Source organism: Sturnus vulgaris, chromosome 17 (genome assembly GCF_052056855.1).
Source record: "Sturnus vulgaris isolate bStuVul1 chromosome 17, bStuVul1.hap1, whole genome shotgun sequence".
Taxonomy (NCBI): Eukaryota; Metazoa; Chordata; class Aves; order Passeriformes; family Sturnidae; genus Sturnus; species Sturnus vulgaris.
The window spans coordinates 8919789-8939958 of record NC_142259.1 but is presented as its reverse complement, the minus strand read 5'-3'; the positions used below and the strand labels follow the sequence as shown (position 1 = coordinate 8939958).

The 20170-nt window shown below is 45.7% G+C and overlaps 2 protein-coding genes across 5 annotated transcripts in view; both read right to left on the bottom strand.

Moving 5' to 3' along the window:
* Window positions 1–347: 347 nt before the first annotated feature.
* TTPAL (alpha tocopherol transfer protein like) lies at window positions 348–9492 on the bottom strand. Of its 2 annotated transcripts, none has more exons than XM_088175032.1 (5): window positions 9351–9492; window positions 7726–8178; window positions 6822–7015; window positions 4929–5039; window positions 348–4217 (listed from the first exon to the last, which is right to left on the bottom strand). In XM_088175032.1, the coding sequence occupies exons 2-5, from the start codon at window positions 8162–8164 to the stop codon at window positions 3942–3944; spliced, it is 1020 nt and encodes a 339-aa protein (XP_088031158.1). In that variant the 5' UTR covers window positions 8165–8178; window positions 9351–9492; the 3' UTR covers window positions 348–3941. The 2 variants fall into 2 exon arrangements, with proteins under 2 accessions (XP_088031158.1, XP_088031159.1); XM_088175033.1 differs by having other exon boundaries at window positions 9319–9393.
* A 7786-nt stretch (window positions 9493–17278) lies between these two features.
* Window positions 17279–20170, bottom strand: part of HNF4A (hepatocyte nuclear factor 4 alpha) — a 35293-nt gene continuing 32401 nt past the window's right edge. For 2 of the 3 annotated variants that reach the window (XM_088175010.1, XM_088175011.1), the window contains exon 10: window positions 17279–19652. In XM_088175010.1, the coding sequence (XP_088031136.1) occupies window positions 19510–19652 (143 nt within the window). In that variant the 3' untranslated portion in view covers window positions 17279–19509. The remainder of the gene's footprint in view (window positions 19653–20170) is intronic. The other variant, XM_088175012.1, reaches the window with a different exon arrangement.

Genomic DNA, 20170 nt, shown 5'->3' with positions numbered 1-20170 from the left:
GTTTAGAACCAGCAGTTACTTCTCCAGTGGAAAATCCCACCTGCACTGATCAGCTGCTGCAGTGTCCAGGTGGATGTGACTGGGTCTCTCTGTGCAGTAAATACTAAGTGACATATTTCTCTTGATACAAACAGAATCTTCCCTCTGAGTCTGTGAATGTCAAATCCTGTTCCTTGAAGTTGCTCAGTTCAAATAAATTTCTGTTTTCCAGCAGAAAGTTACACCTTTTGGTAATGCAATGCTGTGGTGATTGATTATGTGCAGTAACAGCTGTCTGTAAATGTGGAACTTGTGTGTTGTTATTGACATTTACAGTAAAAAATCCCAACATGACACAGACAACTGTATTGAAAATATCAAATGAGCAGCTATTACAATGTGTTTAATCACCTAGTCATGCATCATAAACTTACACATTTTTGACGACTTTGTTTTATAAAATGCAATATAAAAATAAATTTTATCAAAGTAAGATGTACACTTAACCACCCAACACCTCTAAGCCCACATGTAACAGAAGGCAAAATCAATATTTGAATAACACAATCGTTAACTCATGCCAAAATGAGATTTAACAAAAATGATACTTCAGCCAGTTCCTGAAAATACCTCAGGGCTTATAACACCCATTTGCAAGAGTATAAATTCAAGTACTTCTATGTACAATTTGCAGCTACCTTTTGTGCCACCTACTGCCAATGCAGTTCAAGTATCCTTCCTTATGTGTTGGATTTGGCAGGGATGGCTTATGTACTGGGAAAGACATATAACCATGGAAAACAAAGTTATTTCAAGTGGGAAGAAGGAAAAAAGTGCTGTAAAAATGCCCCCAAAAAACCCCACCCCCTCCTGTAAGCTTTTCCTAGCTATTCTCTTAACTTGCAGGTTAAGGAGATGCCATACTTGACACAAATGTTTATTTTTCCAAATGCTGACACAAGAAATTCTGGAAACAAACTGATTTATTTGCTACTAAGTGCTAAAGCTAAAAGAACATTCTCAGCTCTGTAGCCAGGCACATAGAAGCCAGAGCTGTGCTTTCTGTAAGACATGCCAAGCACTGGTCAGAGAGACCTCAGGGCTAGAGACACAGCTCAGTGAAGCTGCAACTCCTGGCTGAGTTCTGAAGCCAAGGAACAGAAATTAGAAATAAAAGGTGCTTGATAAAGCCTGGCTTAATTCAGCATCCTGACATCCACTGCCCAGGAGCCAGCTTTAAGAAAAAGAAGTTCTGGAGGCACGAGACTGGCACTTTTCAGTACTGGCAACTGTAGTTTAACGCCAGCCAGCAGCGTGGCTGCTCACTCACAGTGCCACACAGACTTCTGTGAAGAAAATTCTACTCCAGCCAAACCCAGCACATTTATTATGTCTAAATCATATTCTTTATTCTTAGTAAGCAGAGGAAAGAAGAGGGTGAAGTGGATCTTGTCTGCCTACTATTAAAGGCATGCAAGAAAATAAAAAAGCCTGAAAAAGGGTGAGTTTGGTAGAGGTTCCTCAGCCTTCTGCTGAACACCACTAGATTTATTTCTTTCTGAAGGACACTAAATTGAATTTTGAATATCCAACTTCCCTCTCCAGTAATTACATAAAGGGATGAAAATAGCTGTTTCTATAGTCAATATACCCCCACTTCTAATCCTGCAACATAATTAAGGAAAGACAATTAGCCAGGTCTTCATCTCTAGGTAAAATGGTCCATTCTGTTTTCTTCAGTTGTACATTGTGACTGGAATTAAGAGGCACTAAAACAACAGAGGCACCACTCTCTTTTCTAGCAGTTCAGCAGTGTGGGCAGCCACTTACCTGTCGAAGTCCTGGTGCTGTTTGCTACTGGCTTCTAAGTGTCAAAAAACTGAATTAATTTCTGCAAAACACAGAACATATTCTGACACAAAGGAGGAGCTGCCTAGCAGTATTCTTTTACCTTAATTTTAAGTAGATTAAAATGGTAGTTTGTTTTTTCCCTGCACTAAAGGTAATAGCTATCAAAGAAGAGTTACAATTGACTTCTATAAATAAGAAAAACGAGATGCTTTCACTGAGGAACATTAATCTTCCCACCTTTAATCTACAATTGTTCATGTGATGAGTTTTCTGCTCCTACAGATTCTGAACTGCCACCCAGAAAAGAAAAAAAGCTTCACGGTTTTACCCCTTTTCAAATTTTCATTTTTATAATGTTGGGATGACAGGTATGGCATTTGCCACCCCTTAGTTCCAGGATGAGGCCTGCTGCCAGGTCAGGAAGTTGTTACAGTCCTAGAGGAGTCTCCTTTTGGCAGTGCAGTCATGCTGCAAGGGGGCTGAGAGGAAGAAAGACATTCAAAACAGAGTTTGGCACTTTGAAAAATGAACGTCTGAGATCCTCAAGATAATTTAGTTTTATATTTACAGAAACTTAACTGGTGCCCATAATCACATTTGGCACTAAATCAAGATTTCATCCAGAGAAAGTGCTCTAGTGATAAGTTCCCAATTAGAAGGGATGTTCTTTTCCACCAAACAGTGAATTATTTCACCTTGAAGTAATAGACTGTGCTTTCCTCGTCCTATTGAGGTCTACCATCTCCACACCATTATAGTGCAGAAAAATGTGTGCAAAGAGTGTGCTGAGAGTTAAGTTCTAATTCAAGACCATTAAACAAAATGAACTTGGGAAGTGGGAACAGCTTATTCAGACAGAGGTATCTTACCCTGGTTCGACATCAATGTTAGTTCTGTCTCTAAACAAAGACCTAGAAGCACAGGCATACCAGTTATGGATAAATATCACAGAGATGATTCAAGTCTAACTTCATACAGGAGTATGACAACCAAAGACAAAAGAAGTCAACAAAGTTAAAAACCAAGTTGTAACATTTCAGAGAAGAGCTGACAAGCACAGTGAACAAAATGCTACAATATCAGGAAATTTAAGAATGTGCTTTTAAAAAGCCTGTCTGCATTTGGTTTCACAGACTTAGAACTCAAATTCAGCCCGAAATAACAAGCTAAAGCAGCACCTTGCTATCTTACATGAAGTATTGCCTTCTGTACATCACATGCCCACTGCTACAAAACCTCACACATCCTGCGTGTGAGGTACTTACCCAACTCCTTATCTCAACCAGAAAAGAACTGTCAATGGGGGAAGGTGGCTGACACAGCTTTCTTTTATTTGGTCCTGAACCTCATTATTTGAAGCTGTTGTCCAATTAAAATAATTTATTAGTAAATGATCTGAAAAACTTGCTGTTTACTGAAAATGAAGATTGCATCTGCTGTATAAACCTTGGTATAGATGTTATGGTAGTTAATCCATCTGTCACAGTTCTTCCAGCTGTGAGGAAGTTTAAGAGATGATCTCCATACAGGTATTCATGAGTAAATTTTTTTCTGTATTCATTTGAAACAAATATTCACTGAGATATTTCAGAAACACCAACTCACAATCTGAAGCACATGACAGACCATAGGCCAAGTTAGACTTTGACGGTTTTAGGCAATCTTCACTACAGAATTATATTTGGCAGGGTTCAAAAGCCATTTTCTTGATTTGGATTACTAGTGTTGGCAGAAGGGGAAAGGACCAGATAATCACAAAGCTCGTAAATTATCCTCACTTTTCACCTGTGTGGGGTAGGGACAAGAAATTGTCAAGCTTCCATATCTGCAATAATTTTTCCCTTTATCGTTAGAAAGAATAGGCCAGTTTGCACCACTCACACAGAGGTTGATGAGCCTCAAGTCTTTACATAACTTGGGCTCTTTGCTTTTACCCTTCCTGAACTCTGCCCTGCCCCCATTGTGCCCTCTCCAGCTTCCTTTGGTTCTACAGTGTAAAGTGCCTCAGCAGTCTGTCCCTAAACTGCAGGTTTAGGAGTAAGGCAGAGTTCCCAATATCACCTAGCAGAGCAGATCTTAACTGTGCTGGAAAACTTCCCTCCAGTGGTTTGTTAGTAACAGTAATAGAGCTGAGGTTTCATCCCTCGCAGGGAATCATCACACTGCTTTTCATCAGCATCCCCACTCACTAGCAGGTCGTGGGGAGAGCTGTCACAGGGGAGCACCAGCTCTGAGAAATCATGCAGGAAGTCCTCTTCAGAGGCCAGCAGCAGCTCATTCCAGGCAGAGATGTCCAGCTTGCCTGCAGTGCCACCATACTCTTCAGGAAGGATCACTGGAGGAATGTTTTGGTGAAGGGAATTCAGATCACAGCCATGAAGAAAAAACTGAAGAAGAAAGCAAAAGAGCTTTAAAAGCGCACACCAAACACTTTATAGCAAATTGCTGTAACAGTCAGCTAACAAGCTTATTTTGAGCTAAAGAACAACTTTAAGAAGTGATGTGTTCATGGGCAAGTGGCAGCACAGAGCAGTGGGCAGCTGCAGTCAGACACACCAGTGTAAGAAAATCTTGAGACAATCCACACCTCGTGCAGATTAAATCCCAGCAAGAGAGACTTGATATGTGCCTGGGCTGAGCTTCCAAATTCAGTTCATCCCCAAATTCACTCATGGGATTGAAAGTACTTTTCCTTGTGCACAAAAACGTCACCCTTGGCAAGCACAGTCCTGTGGAGAGGACACTGGTGCCACACATTAGGGGAAAAAGCAAGGAAGGGGCAACACATTTTTCCTGTGACACCACCTCATGAACAAAGTGTTACTCGCCCAGATAATCCAACCACAGGGATAATGTCCTGAATATTGAGTGTATGTACTAAAGTTCCATATTAGTATTATGCCAATATTGAATTCCTCAAAGTTTCTGTCTCACAGAGAATTTTCCCAACAGACATATTTTTAAAAATTAAAGCAGAAAGTAAAACGGTACTAACATTTTTCTAGCTGTCAAGTATTATAATTTTCCTTTATTTAAGAGTGGCCAAGCAAGAAACTTACAAACATTAATATTAATGTTAAAATCAAACAAATCCTTACCCTGTTTGCGATCTTTTCCTTCAGAAAAGGCTTGATGATTGCAAAAATGCCTTTGAATATACGAGGCTCATTTATTATGTTAACAGCCTTTATTCGAATAGGGAATCCATCCTGAAGAGTAAAGAAGATTTTTATAATGCAGTTTAAGACACATTTGCCATCTTTCTCTTTCTAAAATTTCCTGAGACTGACTGCCAGCACAACCCACCAGCTCCCCAACTTTAATCTGAGGTACCAACATACACCAATACAAAAACAGAAATTCAACTTGTTACAGACAGAAGTCCTAGGATGACAACTGTGAGCATAAAAGCCAAGTCAAGGGACAAGAAAACCCTCCATCAACAAATATCCTGCTGGCAGTAAATCCTCATTTCTAATGTTGATGCTTATTTCCCTTGACAAAAACACTTAGACAACCCTGTCCTTTGGGTATTCCCAGCCTTGGTAAGGATGCAGTCACAAAGTGATGTCTGCAGCTCCTGACGAGTGCACCACACTCAGTGCCAGAGCAGGCTGCTTCTAACAGTGTGTCCAGCTGCAAGATTTGGTGCCCAAGATACTATAAAATGTATTTTTATGTGAAGAAGGAATCTAGGACACACTGGACACTAGGACACTCTGTTTCCCATACAGGACAGTTTAAAACAACAGCTTATTATTGGATTTTTGCTGCAGAAGTTTATTTGCAGAAATATTTTTCATAGGCAAAAGCTCATGATCAGCAATTAAGGACTCATTGAAGTTTCTTTCCTCTCTAACGAGCTCTACATATACAAATCAGTCAATTCTTGGAGTGAAAAGCAGACAACAGGCACTGCTGGAGTATTTTTCTCCACAGGAACATCAGTGAATTACCTCAACTTTACAGGAGCTGCAGCTCAGCAAGGTTGATGCAACACATTTATATTCCACCATGTCTTTATGTCCTTCCCCAAGTCCAGCTATTCTTTTATGAATATCTTCCAGCAGGAATTGCAGGAACCCATGGTTTTATTTGTACTAATTAAACATAGGCTTACAGTTAAATGACACATTTAGATCATAATGTAAAGGAGTGAGTTCTTATAAAGGCCTTCCTTAACTCACCAATCTCATCTCCATACACTCCCCTGATTCACCCTATCCTTCCTGATCCCCATGCATACAATAAAGGACCTAACCAACTCAGTCCAGAACAACAGTAATGATGGAATGAACCCACTCAAGAGAAGTTTTCTCATCTCACTTGATGTATCATCATCAAGTGAAATCATCAGACTTTCCTCCCACTTTGGCCAGGCTACTCCTGAGTCCCTTCCCCTTCCCATTTTGTCCAGCTTCACTGTGTTTACACCCTTGCTCTAACTTGCTCTCCAACACTTTCCTTCTAGACAACCAGGCAGAAATGTTTTCATCACTGTCTCTTTTGCTGTCCCTGTGCTAAAGAAGCCTCTGCCTTCAGGGCATGGATGGAAATCCTCCTCAAATCACACCCATTCAAAAGTCCTCTTAAAATTTTTGCAGCAGCACTTGAGTGGAACCTGTGCTTGCCCCATGGCTCCATCTTGGCTGACAGGAAACATTTCAATATCAGACAACTTCCTCACTGTCTCCTGTCTAACTGTAATTCTCTCTTTCTTCCTTACCACTACCTAGCAGAACTGCTTTTGCCTGTTCCAACTCAAAGTTTGCATTTCTAATGCAAATTTAGTTTTAGGGACGCAGAAATCAAAAAAAGGGGCAAGTGAGGTAAGTTGGCTGTAAGGGTGTGAGAAACTGGTTGGGAAGAGACTTAACTCTGCTAGTGAAAGCCAAGATGATGAAGTTTGTGGTGACATAGTCAATAACTCTGCACACAGAAGCAATCATTTACAATGGATAAGCTTATTTTCCCACCAGTTCAGGTCTTACCTGAAGAATTCCAATCACTTTTTTGGCTACAAAAGGACCAAAATGAGACGCCTTAGATAAGCTGACTCCTTTGTAGTCTGCCAGGATTACAATTCCATTCACCTGGGTCTCTTCGGACTGAATGAGTTTTTCTAAGGTTAAGTATATGGCACGAATGTTCTCAGTAATCGGGTAATTACTGGGAGTCCATCTGTCTGAGGTTACAAGACAGGGATGGTAAGTTGGAGAGTGAACATAAGCTAACAATACACATTCCAAAAAACTGATTTTCTGTTTTTCTGGACTCAAAAGTTAGTCTGTATAGCCACAGTTCTAGTTCAGAGCAGCTTTTCTTAAGCAAGAGGTAAATGGCAACTCATGTTTACTTCAGGGAGCAAAGGTAATGGTTTTAAGAACCCCATTCTCCACCCAGCACAGCTCATTAATAGCAGTTTCAGCTCAGAAAGAAGGCAGGTAAATGGAAAAGAGGAGAATGAATGAAGAGAAATTTACAGCAAGCCTGGCAGCACCAAAGCACATTAAAGATTGATTATTTACATAGGAGTCAGAGCTATAGGCTTCTCTCTGTTTATTGTAAAAACAAATTACAAGCTTCTAAGGGTAGGCCAGCAGCCCTGATTCAATTTGAGTGACTGCATATTAATTTTTCTTTAATCACCCTATATTTCATCGACCCACCTCACTGCATTTTCATTGTGGTGTGACCACAGTTATTGCTGACACAGGGAAAGGAAATGGAATAATGCTGGCTAAGGACCAGCATGTCCCTTCCCCAGGCGCCTTTTCAAATTTGAGAGAGCCCAAATACTCTGTGCAAGTCAGCACTGTTCACAGGAGTGCAGGGAAGAGCTTTTGGCCCGGACACACCTGGAGGACGGGGACAGGGACACTCGGGACTGAGTACCTGGGCGGATGCAGACGACGTGGCGTCCCTGTGGGTCCCGGTGAGGCAGCACAGTGACAAAGCCTGACTCCAGGACAGGCTTTATTGCAGATGGCTTCAGGTTACTGAACACCTCTGGCCAGGTCCTCCTGCAGGTGTGGTAGTTCACCAGGAGCTGAAGTGCTCGATCATAATCAAACTTCCTGGCTCGGAGGAACCTTAGCAAAAAAGCATCATCCAGGCACGTCCCCAGGGAAGGATAGTCCTTGCACACCATATCTCGGAGTGCCTGCACGTCACGGAGCCTCCATTCAGGTTTCTCCTGGAGCTCCTCCCGGGCTTTGGTAACAAGATCAGGAGACAGGGTACAAACATACTTTGGCCGGTCTGGCAGGAGCTCGTTGTCTGATGGAGACCCTGCTGACGGACTTGTCCTGGTGCAGTCACTCTCTCCTGACATAATGTACCAGGAACCTGTCAAGAAATAAGTGCTGCACGTGACAAACAAACCCACAGAATTAATAACCACATCGACTGTTTAGATATTTATTATCTGTATCCCTCTGTTTCCTAACTAAAGGCATGGCCTTTCCAAGAACCAGCGCTACAGTCAAGGCACACGGTTCATTTTAATTCTCCTACCAGGATTAGAAAGTGCAAGTTACTCTAATCTCTTTATCCTACCTAGCAGGTAGAATGCTGCCTTGGATGAAACCTAACCAAATAAAGTTAAAATACAGAATTACACAGCTTCGCAACAAAATACAGGGTTTGATTTGCCTTAACATTTATTTCCTATGTCCAGTGGGAACTAAAGCAAAGCAAACATCCCAGTTTGTCATGATTCTCACATTTGGTCGAATTACACCCTCTTGTGAGAAGCTCCCCCATCTAAGTTCAGACAGCCAGGAGTCTTCCTTAACTTCTCTGGCAGACACATGCACTTACCAACACTTCTGCCCAGGGGAATGTTTTGAGCAATTCAGGAGGTGCAGCACTCGGGAATATAAGAAATGGCTGCAGTGCACAGACTGGATGAACAGGTAAGAAAATTGCAGACTCTTATGCCAGCACTGCATGGGTACTGAGGCTGGCTTAATCTAGTTTTAAACCTTTCAGTGTGATGCCAACATGTCTGACCTGGGAGCTGAAATTCCAAATCCAGTCACAAGTGGCTAGAGATGAGTAAAAATTAGAAAATCATGATTCCTGTAGCTGGACCTGGGACTGGCAGGGAAACATGGCTTTATTTTGCTGAGCTGTTCACATTCAGAGTCGCTCACAGCACATCACACCGCTCCCGGCTATCGCACGGAACCGCCTGCCACAGGGACACTGTCACCCATAGCCACCTTCCTCCTGCACTGTCACACCTCTCAGTGCCTCGCTCCCACCTCACCTTCCCCAGCTGCTCGGGACGGCCCCCGCGTTTCACCGGGGTACAGCCGGGGCTGGGCAGCACCCGACCCCCGAGCACCAGAGCGGCCGCCCGGCCACAGGAGCGAGGAGGCTGCCAGGGACGGCCAGACCCCGCGCAGCCCCTCAGCCCCGGCCTCACATCCCGCCCGCACCGCGGCTCCCGGGCCCCGCAGCCCCTCGGGCCCCACAGCCCACCTGTACCGGAGCCCCCGGGCCCCGCAGCCCACCTGTACCGGAGCTCCCGAACCCCGCAGCTCCCGGGCTCACAGCCCGCCCGTCTCGGAGCTCCCGGGCTCACAGCCCGCCCCTACCGGAACAGCCGCGTCCGGGCCCCGCCGCCCCGGAACGGCCCCGGCCGCCCGGAAGTGACGTCCCCGCCGCGCCTGCGCCATGGCCCCGGGGCGGGGCCCGAGCTCCGGCGGGCGGAGCCGGTGCCGTTCGGCCTGGGGCCCAAAATCGCGGTTCCGCCATCTCCGGGATCCGCTCCGTGCAGCGAGAGCGAGGCCCGGGGACGCTTCCCGAGGGACATGTGGCCTTCGGTCCCACCTCATCCTCCGTAACAACGGCAGGCCACTGCCTCCAGCCATGAGCCACCATGGCAGAATTTTATATCTATAGACACACATATATACATATATATTTTATTATTATATATTTTTTTATATATATCTGTATGTGTATCTGTGTATATATATGTATATGTTTATGTACATATATACATTTACACACAAATCTACACACATGCATATATAATATTTTATAGAACACATTTCTAAATACATTTTACACTTATAAAATACATTTTATATGTATAGAATATATTGTGTATAAAATACATTTTTATTATGTATATATATGTGATTGTGTATATATGCATCTATATATATACATTTACATTTAAATACTTAACGCATGGATATATGTATGTTATGTGTATATGATGATATTGCTATATAATATATGTAATTATATAGCATACAGCAAATACATTTACCTATGTTTTGTAGATTACATGCAATTTTTATATAATCACATATGCAAAATACATTTTATTTATATATATTTATATAATATATATTTATATATATTATATATATAAATATATATATTTATATTAGATATTTATTTATATATATATATTCACACACAAACATATATAAAAACATATAGGTCCTATATATTTTATATATATTTATGCATTCCCAGAGCCTTTCCCAACCAGAGCATGGCCTTTGTCCCCCTGCTGTGGCCAGGCTGGTACCTGTGAGGCAGCAGTGACCTGAACAGAGGGGAAAGGCAGCCGAGAACGGGGTCACAGCAGCATCTGCAGAGCCTGTCCCTGCCAGCCCGAGCTGGTGTGGGATCAGGGACCAGAGCTAGGACAGACTCAAAGCACAGCTGGATGGAAGCAGGGTCGGAGAGGTCCCGGCTGTATCCTGAATTTAAACCACAACAGAAGGACTAAATGGTCATAAAAGGAGAATTTTGGGGTAGTTTGGCTCTGGTTCGGTTTTATGGCAGGACAGAAAACCATATTATCCCACAGGAGGTCAGGTGGTGGTGCCTGACCTGTCTGCATGGAGTTTGTAATATAAAAGATGGTCACTCCCAGGTTTGCTGCATTAAAAAGGGTTCACCGGGGATTGCTGGGGAGGGCGAAATGCCACATTTAACCCCACAGGTCACAGAGGTTGATTGCAGGCGCATCAGCATCTGCCAGGCGCTGTCCCTAGGGCACAGTGGTTTGTGCTCTTGTCTCTCGCTGTAACCCGTGCTCTCAGCCAGGAGAGGGAGTCAAAGATAGTTCACAAAGAGTGAGAATCCCAGGAATCCGCAGTGGGAATCGAGGCCCTTCTGCAGCTTACAAGGTTCAGCTCTGATTTTTTTCTCTGCAAGGGTTCACCCTTCCAAAGTAGAAAATGTTTCAGTGACACTGTACGTGGTAAGAGACATGCCAGCATGGAAACAAATGGAATGTCACGGTGTCCACCTGCAGAGAGCTGTTCCAGGGAAGGGCAATACATCCATTCCAGCCTGTGCTCATGGCCAAGCCCAGACCTGCGTGCAACATGGCAAGCTGGTGCCTGAAGCTGGGTCCAGTTCGGATCTTACTAAACTGGACCTGTTTGTGATGTTGCTCCATGCCCGTTCCAGTAGATTTGTGGGATAAGTGAAGTTGGAAGGGACCTCAGGAGGACAAGAGATTTTGCATTGCTCCCATTTCCATTCGTACAGATCCTGGGCACAGCGACCTGCAGCACAAGTGTGACAGAAGCAGCCAGGTGGGACCTGCAGTCCCAGGTGTGTGCTGTGGAGATGGATCTGTGGCCTCCCAGCTGAAGGGATGACAGAATTTCCTGAATCACCTGAGCACCAGGATCACCTAAGTGCTGAGCTGAGAAAAAGCTTCAAAACACCAAACAGCTGAGAAATACTGGAGTTGCAAACAGGAATTTATGCTAAAGGTTGCAAAATCTGCTTGGAATTTGCACCTCTCAAACAAGGGAGGAAAATTTAGTAGGGAGGTGACAGTCCAGTCCTGACTGGTTAATGGCTGCTCCAACAGGATGTTAGAAGTGAGCAGGGATGTTTGAAAGGGGTGACATGTGAATGAAGCTCTGTTCTGGGGAACAAGAAGGGCAGGAAATAAGGGAGAATCAGTGACAATCAATTGAGAGATATGGAAAATGAAATTAAAATAAATGCAAGAGCAGGTGAGAGAGAATGGTGAAGGAAAATAGAAGTGAAGATATTGAATAATGAGGAAGAGCTGGGAGTGAAATATAATCTGGGGATGGCCCCCACATGAAGTGACTGCCTTACCTCAGCTTTTCTTATGTGGGGAATGTTGAACTCATGGAGAGCAGTGGGTGGTCAATGCAACTGAAGGGATTCAAGCATCAGGCCAAGTTGTTGGGGGAGTTTGAAAATACTGGCACAGGAACTGTAGTAAGAGCTTCTGTAATTGACTCTTCTGGGTGTTGGCATCCTGTGACTAGAAACCAGTAAAGGCAGAACCTGTATATAAGGAAGTAAAGCTAAAACCTGAAAACAAACATCCAGGAACTGACAGTCCCAGGAGATGTGATAGCTGTAGCCTAAAATTTAAATTCTCCTTCCTAGGGAGGAGAATTGTCCTTGTGCACTGCATCAGAAGGGAGAAGGACATGCAGCACTACATGCCCACAACCCTCCCCAGCTGAGAGGAGATGAACCCCACCAACTCTGCCACTCCATCAGGTCCAAACCTACAGTCTTTGCAGGAGTTTTCATCAGGAATTGTGTTGTGACCTTGGGAACCACACCTGGAGCCCCGTGGGGAATCCCGCCCTCCTCATGTTCATCTCTCCTATCACATGTGATTCATTCCTTTCTCAGCTCCGCTCCTGGGTGCTCCCGTGCTCTGCCGTTGTGTTATAAATGAGTGGCTGTTGGTGTTGGTTGATATTTAATGAAGTCCGTGTAATACTCTTCACTTATTTACTTATCCAATCCCAGTCTTAATACCTAGCCTGGGAAAGTTATCTTGGCTTCTTTAAGGTTTTCCACCATTAGCAATAAACGTTTTACAGTCTTGGCAAGCTGAGGCTGAAAAGCAAGAGCATGACTTCAAACAGCACTGCTCACAGAGAAGGCTTTAAACTGATATTAAATCACTAAACTGTGCAAACGTAACAGTCCTGTAATAAAGATAATCTGTGAGCAGTTCAGTCCAGGAGGGGCTCTGGTCCTTGGGTTGCAGGTGGAATCTCTGGGCCCCACAAACTACAGAATACTTTTGGGTTCTGTAGCATCAGAGCAGAGAGCCACTCATGCTGCAGTGCTGGACAAGGTCTGCCTGAGTGTGAGGGCTTCCATCTCAAACCTGAGCTGCTTCTCCTGCACCAGTGCAGCAGAATGGGAAGGGCTGTAGGGGAGCAGCAGTCCCTACTAATCACCCCAGGCAGGGCCATTCCAGGCTCCAGACATGGTGCCTGGCCGTGATACAATCCAACAGCTATTCCTCTGTGCTCAGAGGATGAAGTGACTAAGAAAATATGCCCTAAATGACCATAAATATTCCACTCAAAGCCTGGAAGTGTGCATCCTCCAGGACAGGCTTCCATGCCTGCTATCACCCTGTGTATGGAGGTGTGAGGAGGGGATATCACAGGTGGGAGCCTCAGCTGGGAGCAGCACACACTGCAGGGGACCATCCCTGCTCTGCTCATGCCATCCCCATGCACAGAGGGCAGGCCAGGCTCACATGCACGACTATGGAAACAGGCACTAATGTGCACATGCACACAAATCCTTAGCATCTGCTGCCAAAGCAGCTGTCCACAGGCAGGCACCACCACCCAGGCACATAAAGCTGTGCTAAGGTGCTGATAGACCCCAGAAAATCCACTGTGTGGAGGGACAGACACAGAGCCTTACCCAGCCCAGGCTTTGAGGGAAGACTTCCCCTCTCCTTGGCTTTACCAGCTTCAAGATGAGCAATGTTTTTGCAAAAGCTTGGTGAGGAATGTGCTTGGCAAGACCTCTGAATGTTTTAAATATTACAGGATTTCTGTAGTTTAATTTTATAGAATCACAGAATAACTTAGGTTGGAAGGAACCTTTAAAGATCATCTAAGTCCAATGCCCAGTTTGCTCTGAACTGAAAATTTCCTTTCACTGCATTTCATGGTGCTCTTGCACACTGGAAGGAGAGCAGCTGTCTCCGAGGCAGAATGGTCCCTGGCAGGATTAACCCTTGAAAGGGGCTGTGATGGGGCTGCCCAGGGACCCTCCCAGGCACAGGCTGCAGCTGTCAGAGCAGTAGAAACACTCAGGTTTGCTCCTGCAAGAAACCAGTGGGTAAATGGTGGAGGATGCTTTCCAGGGGCAGAATGAGAGGAGCATTGCTGGGTTGGACTGGGTGCTCCAGCTCTTGGGGCTTTCAGCCTGGGATTCATCAGGAGCCCACATATCAGTGGGAAGGAATGAAGCAGGGCTGGGCTTTAAAGTAACCCCTGAATGATATCTCTGCACATCCTTGGGGTGAAGGAATGCAGCTGCATGGTGGACTGTGAGGGGAGGAGCTGCATGTAAGAAACAGTAGGATTTCAGTGGAAAATTAAGAGCCTGGAATGCTGGAGCTGTCTCCACTGCCTCTTCAATGGGCATGCAGCACAGCAGGTCTCCTGTGTGCTCTTGCAGATGAGAAAGTGCCACTCTAATCCCAGCCTTAGAATACAGTTAGGAGAGAGCTAAAACCCACTCAGAAGCGAGGATCCCAATGGTTATCCTTTATCTGTGCTGGAAGTGCTGTAGGTCTGAGCCAGGCATTTTGGGTTTGGCACTAAGGTTTCTCTTTGCTGCTTCTGCCTCGAGCTTTTTTCTCAGTGGCTTGTCCCTGCAAATCAGCTCTGAGTGGGTTCCAGGATATACATGAGCCAGTGTGCTCTGTGTCAGTGGTTAATGGTAAGTGACCCATCAGCAGGATTAATTTAAAAGTGTTTTTAAGGCACAGTGACGTTTTGGAGAGTCCTGGAAAGGAACTGAGTATTATGAGTTACTTTATTGTAATGACTTTCCCGGTCAGTGAGGGGGAACATGTCATGTTCCAGCCAGTGCTGACACCTGGGTTGGCAGCAGCAGAGAGGAATTCCTGTCTGACTTGGGATGCTTTCTATGATGGCTGTCTATCCAGGCATTCCCTCAGGCCGCTCTTGTGCTGTTTCTTGCACCTGGAGCAGTTTCTAGGAGGAGCTGGAGAATCACAACAGCTCCCCCAGATCTCTCCTCTGGTGTGGGGTCCCCCTGGCTCACAAGGGGTACCTGGTCTTTGTGAATCCATGGGGTCCCAAGGGACTGCAGGTTCCAGCCAGGCAGAGCCACCAGATGTGAGGGGCTGGTGGAGCCTGGCAGCAGAGCCCAGGGCTTTGTGTAACCCATGACTAAACTCCAGGTTAGGGGTGCCCTCAGGCCTCTGGAAGATTTTGGTCATGATTAGGCAAGCCTGGCATCACTCCAGACCCAAAGCCAGAGTAAGCCTAGGAAATACAGTTCCCAAACCACTTTCTTTCCCTGACCCAGGTTAGACTAAGAGCTCTTCTTCCCCTGGGTTTGTACTGGGAGCACTCTGTTCTCTCTCACAGGACACTGAACTGCAGGTCATGACTGCAGAGTTGTTTGTGCCAAACTCTCCTGCTCACTCTCACATAACGAAGCTGACAATACATTGCCATTTTTATTGTCCTAACTGGGAACTTTTCAGGTGCTAGGTGTGTTTATGATTGTCAGGGTCACACCTCAAATCGGAATGAGGAGAGGGATTTTAGACATACCCACACCTTACCATTCCTCCTCCAGCCTCTCTGAGTGGAAAGGACTTGTGTAGTGTGTGGCCTGAGTTCCCCAGTTGGTTGGTTATATTTGCATTAAGCCCAGAGGGAACTGGCCAGCCTGGCACATGGAATTGCCTGGCTCAGCAGTGCCACGTTGCTGAGCTGTCCCTGCTGCCTCTTGGTGTTCATGACTATCTGTGCCTGTGTGTGCACTTGGAAGTTTAATAACAGCAATAATTGCTTTTGTCAGAGATGATATGCAGGCCATAAAACTTGTTTGCCTTTTTTCTCCCCCCTTCCCACTAAGATATGAAAGCTGTGGAAAAGGCTCCATAGCCTGCTGGCTCTTTCAGATGGAAGTTATATAAGGAATATGAAAAGAATGCATTTCATAGTGGCCAAAGGACCTAAAAATACCACTTTCACAGATCTTTGCTTGGACATCATTAAAAGATTCCTGGAGATAGTGCTCTCCAGGAAATCATCCCTAGGCTGAGGTCTTGTGTTCAAAAACAATGTAAGGGAAGTTGTGTGTCGAAGGGCAATCCTCAGAGCAGCCATCTCCTGTGACATGGGACATGGCCTGTAGGCTCCAGGGAACCCAGCAGGATAAAACACAGCCCACGAGTGGCAAGACCAGTGTTTCAGGATGATTCCAGGCTGGAGTGACAGAAGAGGTGAGAATTGGGATCGAGGATGTCAATTAAGGACAAGGTTGCTTCTGGGACAGTTCATGGGGGTTTTTTCCTAAGTGAGCTGAATTCAGCAATAAGAAATCTCCTGTAGGAACTGCACTGATTTAAGATTAACCAGGTAAAGGGTAACCTTGATAGAGCAGTTCGTGGAAGGAGTCCAGGAGAATTTATTGCTTCAAAGATTTGATATTACATATATGGAATTTTTAGGGCATATACCCAGATAAAAACAACCCTGAATCACAGGAGAGGAGTCCCAGGGATTTTTTATTCCACATTAAATAGAATGAACTAACTCCTTTTCTTTCTCATGACTGGACAAACCACTCAGTCCTGTCCCTGGCTGGAACTGCCTTTGGTTCCCTTGTTCAGGCATTCAGCAGTGGTGCTGGGGCTCTGGATCATCGCAGGTGCACAGGCACTGAGGGCAGGTTATTTGAGATCTGTCCTGCTCTCCCAGGTCTTGGACTCAGAGTGGAGACAGGCTCTAAATGCTGTCTCCACACAGTCCTCAAACAGTCTGGACTCATCCCTGCATGTCATCCAGGCTGACAGTTTTCACCAGCATGACTGGAAAGCCACTGGATGTGTTAATGGGATGGGAAATTGGGCTGCTTCTCATCCCTTGTACCTAGGACGAGGCTGCCCACCTCAATTGTCATCAGAGGCAGGAGATGGGGGAACATGAGGGCCAACTCCTTGTGACCAGAGCTGAAAATGCTGGATGTTGTTCCTTCCCAGAGACCTAATTTTTACAGCCAGCTATACCTCTCTCCCCTCTTCCTGTTCTCTTCCTGGGCATGCTACAGCTGAGAACAGGTTCCTGTGGTCATTAAGAGCCTTCTCTAATTGCCAGTATATTTCTTCACCTTTACAGCCAGTGGTAAATTGATTTTCACTTGATCATCTTACTGTGCCCCACAGGCTCAGTCTGGCTCCCACCTGCTGCCAGCAGTAGGGTGGCTGTGTTAGAAACAAAGGACAATCACCCACCCCAAAGTGCTTAGAAATTACCTTTGAAATACAAGAGGGACATAAAAAGGAACATGTTTGAAATGTGAATAACATATTTTATCATCCTTTGCTTGGCTTTCAGAATGTGGTTACTTCAAGCCTTTAAGCTCCCCGGAATCATGAAAGCAAATATTTATTCTTCATGTTTGTTTTTCTTTTAATGAAAATTGGGATTGTCATTCAATCTTATGATTCCAGCACACGTGGCTTCAGGACAGACATCAGCTAGCATTTGGCTTGCCAGGAAATAGTGACAGCTGGCAACAGCATCAAACACTTGTTTGGGCTTTTTTTCTCCATACACATATGCTTTGTGCTCAGACCAACAGGGAGGTTAGCCCCTTGATTTAAAATAAATCCTCCCAGAAGAAAGAAATCCATCTGTCTGGGAAAAGTTAGAAAATATTTTTGCGTTTATTTTTCTTTTTTTTTTCTTTTTTCTTTTTATGAATACAAACTCTTGTGAAGAAATATTCTTCTGTTTCCATTGGAAGGCAGAAACCAGCAAAAAATAATGTACAATATTGAGGAATACTTGGTGCAAATGGACCAAGAAGGATTCCTCACAATTATGTCTACGTACAGGAAGAAAGGTTGCTGTGGTTGGAAAAGACAGCCTGGTTATTACAGGGTTGGGGGTTTTTTTTGCATTTAATCTCCCAATTATAAATAATCAATGTGATTTACAAAATAATTTACAGAAAATGATTGGATTCATCATTGCAATAAATTACTTGGTACGATGCCACCAGCATTGAGACCAGACAATACCTCTGACACCAGCACGAGGTGTTTCATTTTGGCATTGAAAATCAAGGACAGACCTGCAGCTCCTCTGGCTGAGCTGGCTCAGATTTGTCCCCACCAGAGACCTCTTGGCAGCCATGGCTCCACCATCCTCATCCTCCCCAGGGGCCAGCAGTGACTCAGGCCTGCAGTGGTGCAGGGCTCTGGGGAGGGCTCCTCTCCTGGTTTCAGCTGTAAACCAAAGGTCAGATTGGCTGGGTTTTGGCACAGGCAGGCACAGAGGGACAGGGACAGGGGCAGGAGGGAGCAGGACAGGGTGGGCAGACCCAAGGCTGGGGCAGACCCAAGAGGCTTGGGTGAGACAGGGTTATTGCTTGACCTCTGTCACTTTTCTCGAAGAATTGTGTTTTTTGAGGTTGGTGCTCTCGAACACTCAGAGGTCTGAAGGAGTCATAACGAAATCTTATCATGTTATGAAGACCTATAAATCTGTTATCAGCCACTCACTCTAAGCTGAAGGAGTGGCACTGCACTGGAGAAGTAGATTGTGTGGCACATCTTAGCATTAAAGTTGGGCCTGAACTGAGATCCTGGGTCCCAATGCTCCCAGCACTTAGAAAGCTCAAGACCTTGGTCCAATCTGTGAGGCTCAAGCTCTTCTCACCTCATAGGTCTCTCCCCTTTCTACATCTTTCCCCCACTTCCTTCCAAACAGGCATCCAGTGGTCTTCTTTTGACTGCTGAGAAGCAGTAGTTGGGCCAGTGGTATTTTGGGCAGTGCTGCCAGCCTGTAAAGGGGTGACCCCATCCCATGAGCTGAAATCACTGGAATGCCATGGTCCCTCAAGGGAGGCAGTGAGTGGTAGGAAGGGCTTGGCAGTGGTCGCCTCTCTGAACATTGTGGTGAGAGGGCAGGCATGGCACAGAAATATCAAAAACCCTCAAGAGGCAGAGGGATCCAAGCAGTGGAGTATCTTGGTGGGCCAGACTTTGCCCCAGCATCAGCTGAAAAGATTTGTTAGATCTGGCTGGGGGCTTGGTGTGCTGGAGGGTGACAGCACACAAAGACCTGGGACTAGCCAAGGCTGAGGAGCAGTTTTGGCAGTGCTGCCTGGGCAAACCCCATGTGCTTCACCTGCTGTGATGCTCCTGGGGGAGTTTCCACCTCCACCAAGTCTGGCTGGACTGGGGACTGTCAGGGGGGCTGGCAGGGCTGTGGGAGGGAATTGCTCCCTCCACTCCCAGAGCACAGGGAATTGCTTGTTCACAGGGTCTGCAGTGTGCTGAACCAGTGCTGAGGTGGCAGTAGGGCAACAGCCTGTCCCCAGCCAGTCACTGTGACCTCCCCACAGAGGGAGGCAGGAATCTGACCCTCCTTACAAGGACTGAGGCTTTCAGCAAGGCTTCAGCCGTAGTTCTGGAACTCTGGGGCTGCCCATGGCGTGTGCTGTCCGTAGCTGCAGGAAGACAGCTTCTGGTGGTGGCCAGTCCAATAAGCAAGTCCGTGTGTTCGTGCCCAGGGACCTGTGGATGGCTTCTTTTTTCACAGTGGCAGAGTCAGTTTGGGCTTTTCTCCCACACGGTGTTCTGAAGGAGGCTGGCTGGGCTGGGGGTTGCTAGATGACCTCCTGTTTTGTGATGGCAGGCTGTGGGATGGACGTGGGCTGCTTTGCCACGGTTGCAATGGCTCCAGGCAGCAGCTTGTACTGCTCTGATCCTGAGCCCGCGGGTGGAGAAGGCTGTGGAGTTTCTGGAGTAGCTGCAGAGAGAGAAACCAAATTAAAAGAGGGCCTCTTAAAAAAACCTGACAGCACTGGGATCTGTCCTCAGATGAAGGGTTCAGATGTCAGCACAGCAGAGGCTCTTAAGGGCTTGTGTGTTTGCTGTGGGGCAGCCCAGACACGCAGGCATGGTGTGATGCCCCAGGAGAACCACAATAACCAACATCAAATAAGGGGAGCTGCTGATGTTTTGACTTGTACTAGCCACAGTTTTGGTCAGCCAAGGTCATCTCAGCACAAGGTCCCCAGTGGTGGCCCCATGTGGTGGGTCAGATCCTCCTGTGTTTTTTGCAGAGGACAAACTGAGGTATGTCTGAACCACTCAAGGGAAGGGGAGCCTTTCCACTGATTTCACTAAGCTCTGGATAGGATCATTCATCCCTTAAGGGCTATGTAAAAGTTACAGTCTGCCAAGGAGGATCTTGTTGAATCAGTTAGTCTGGCCTAATCTAATCTAACCTAACCCACCTCTCTGTTTGTCTTTCCCTCCTTTCTG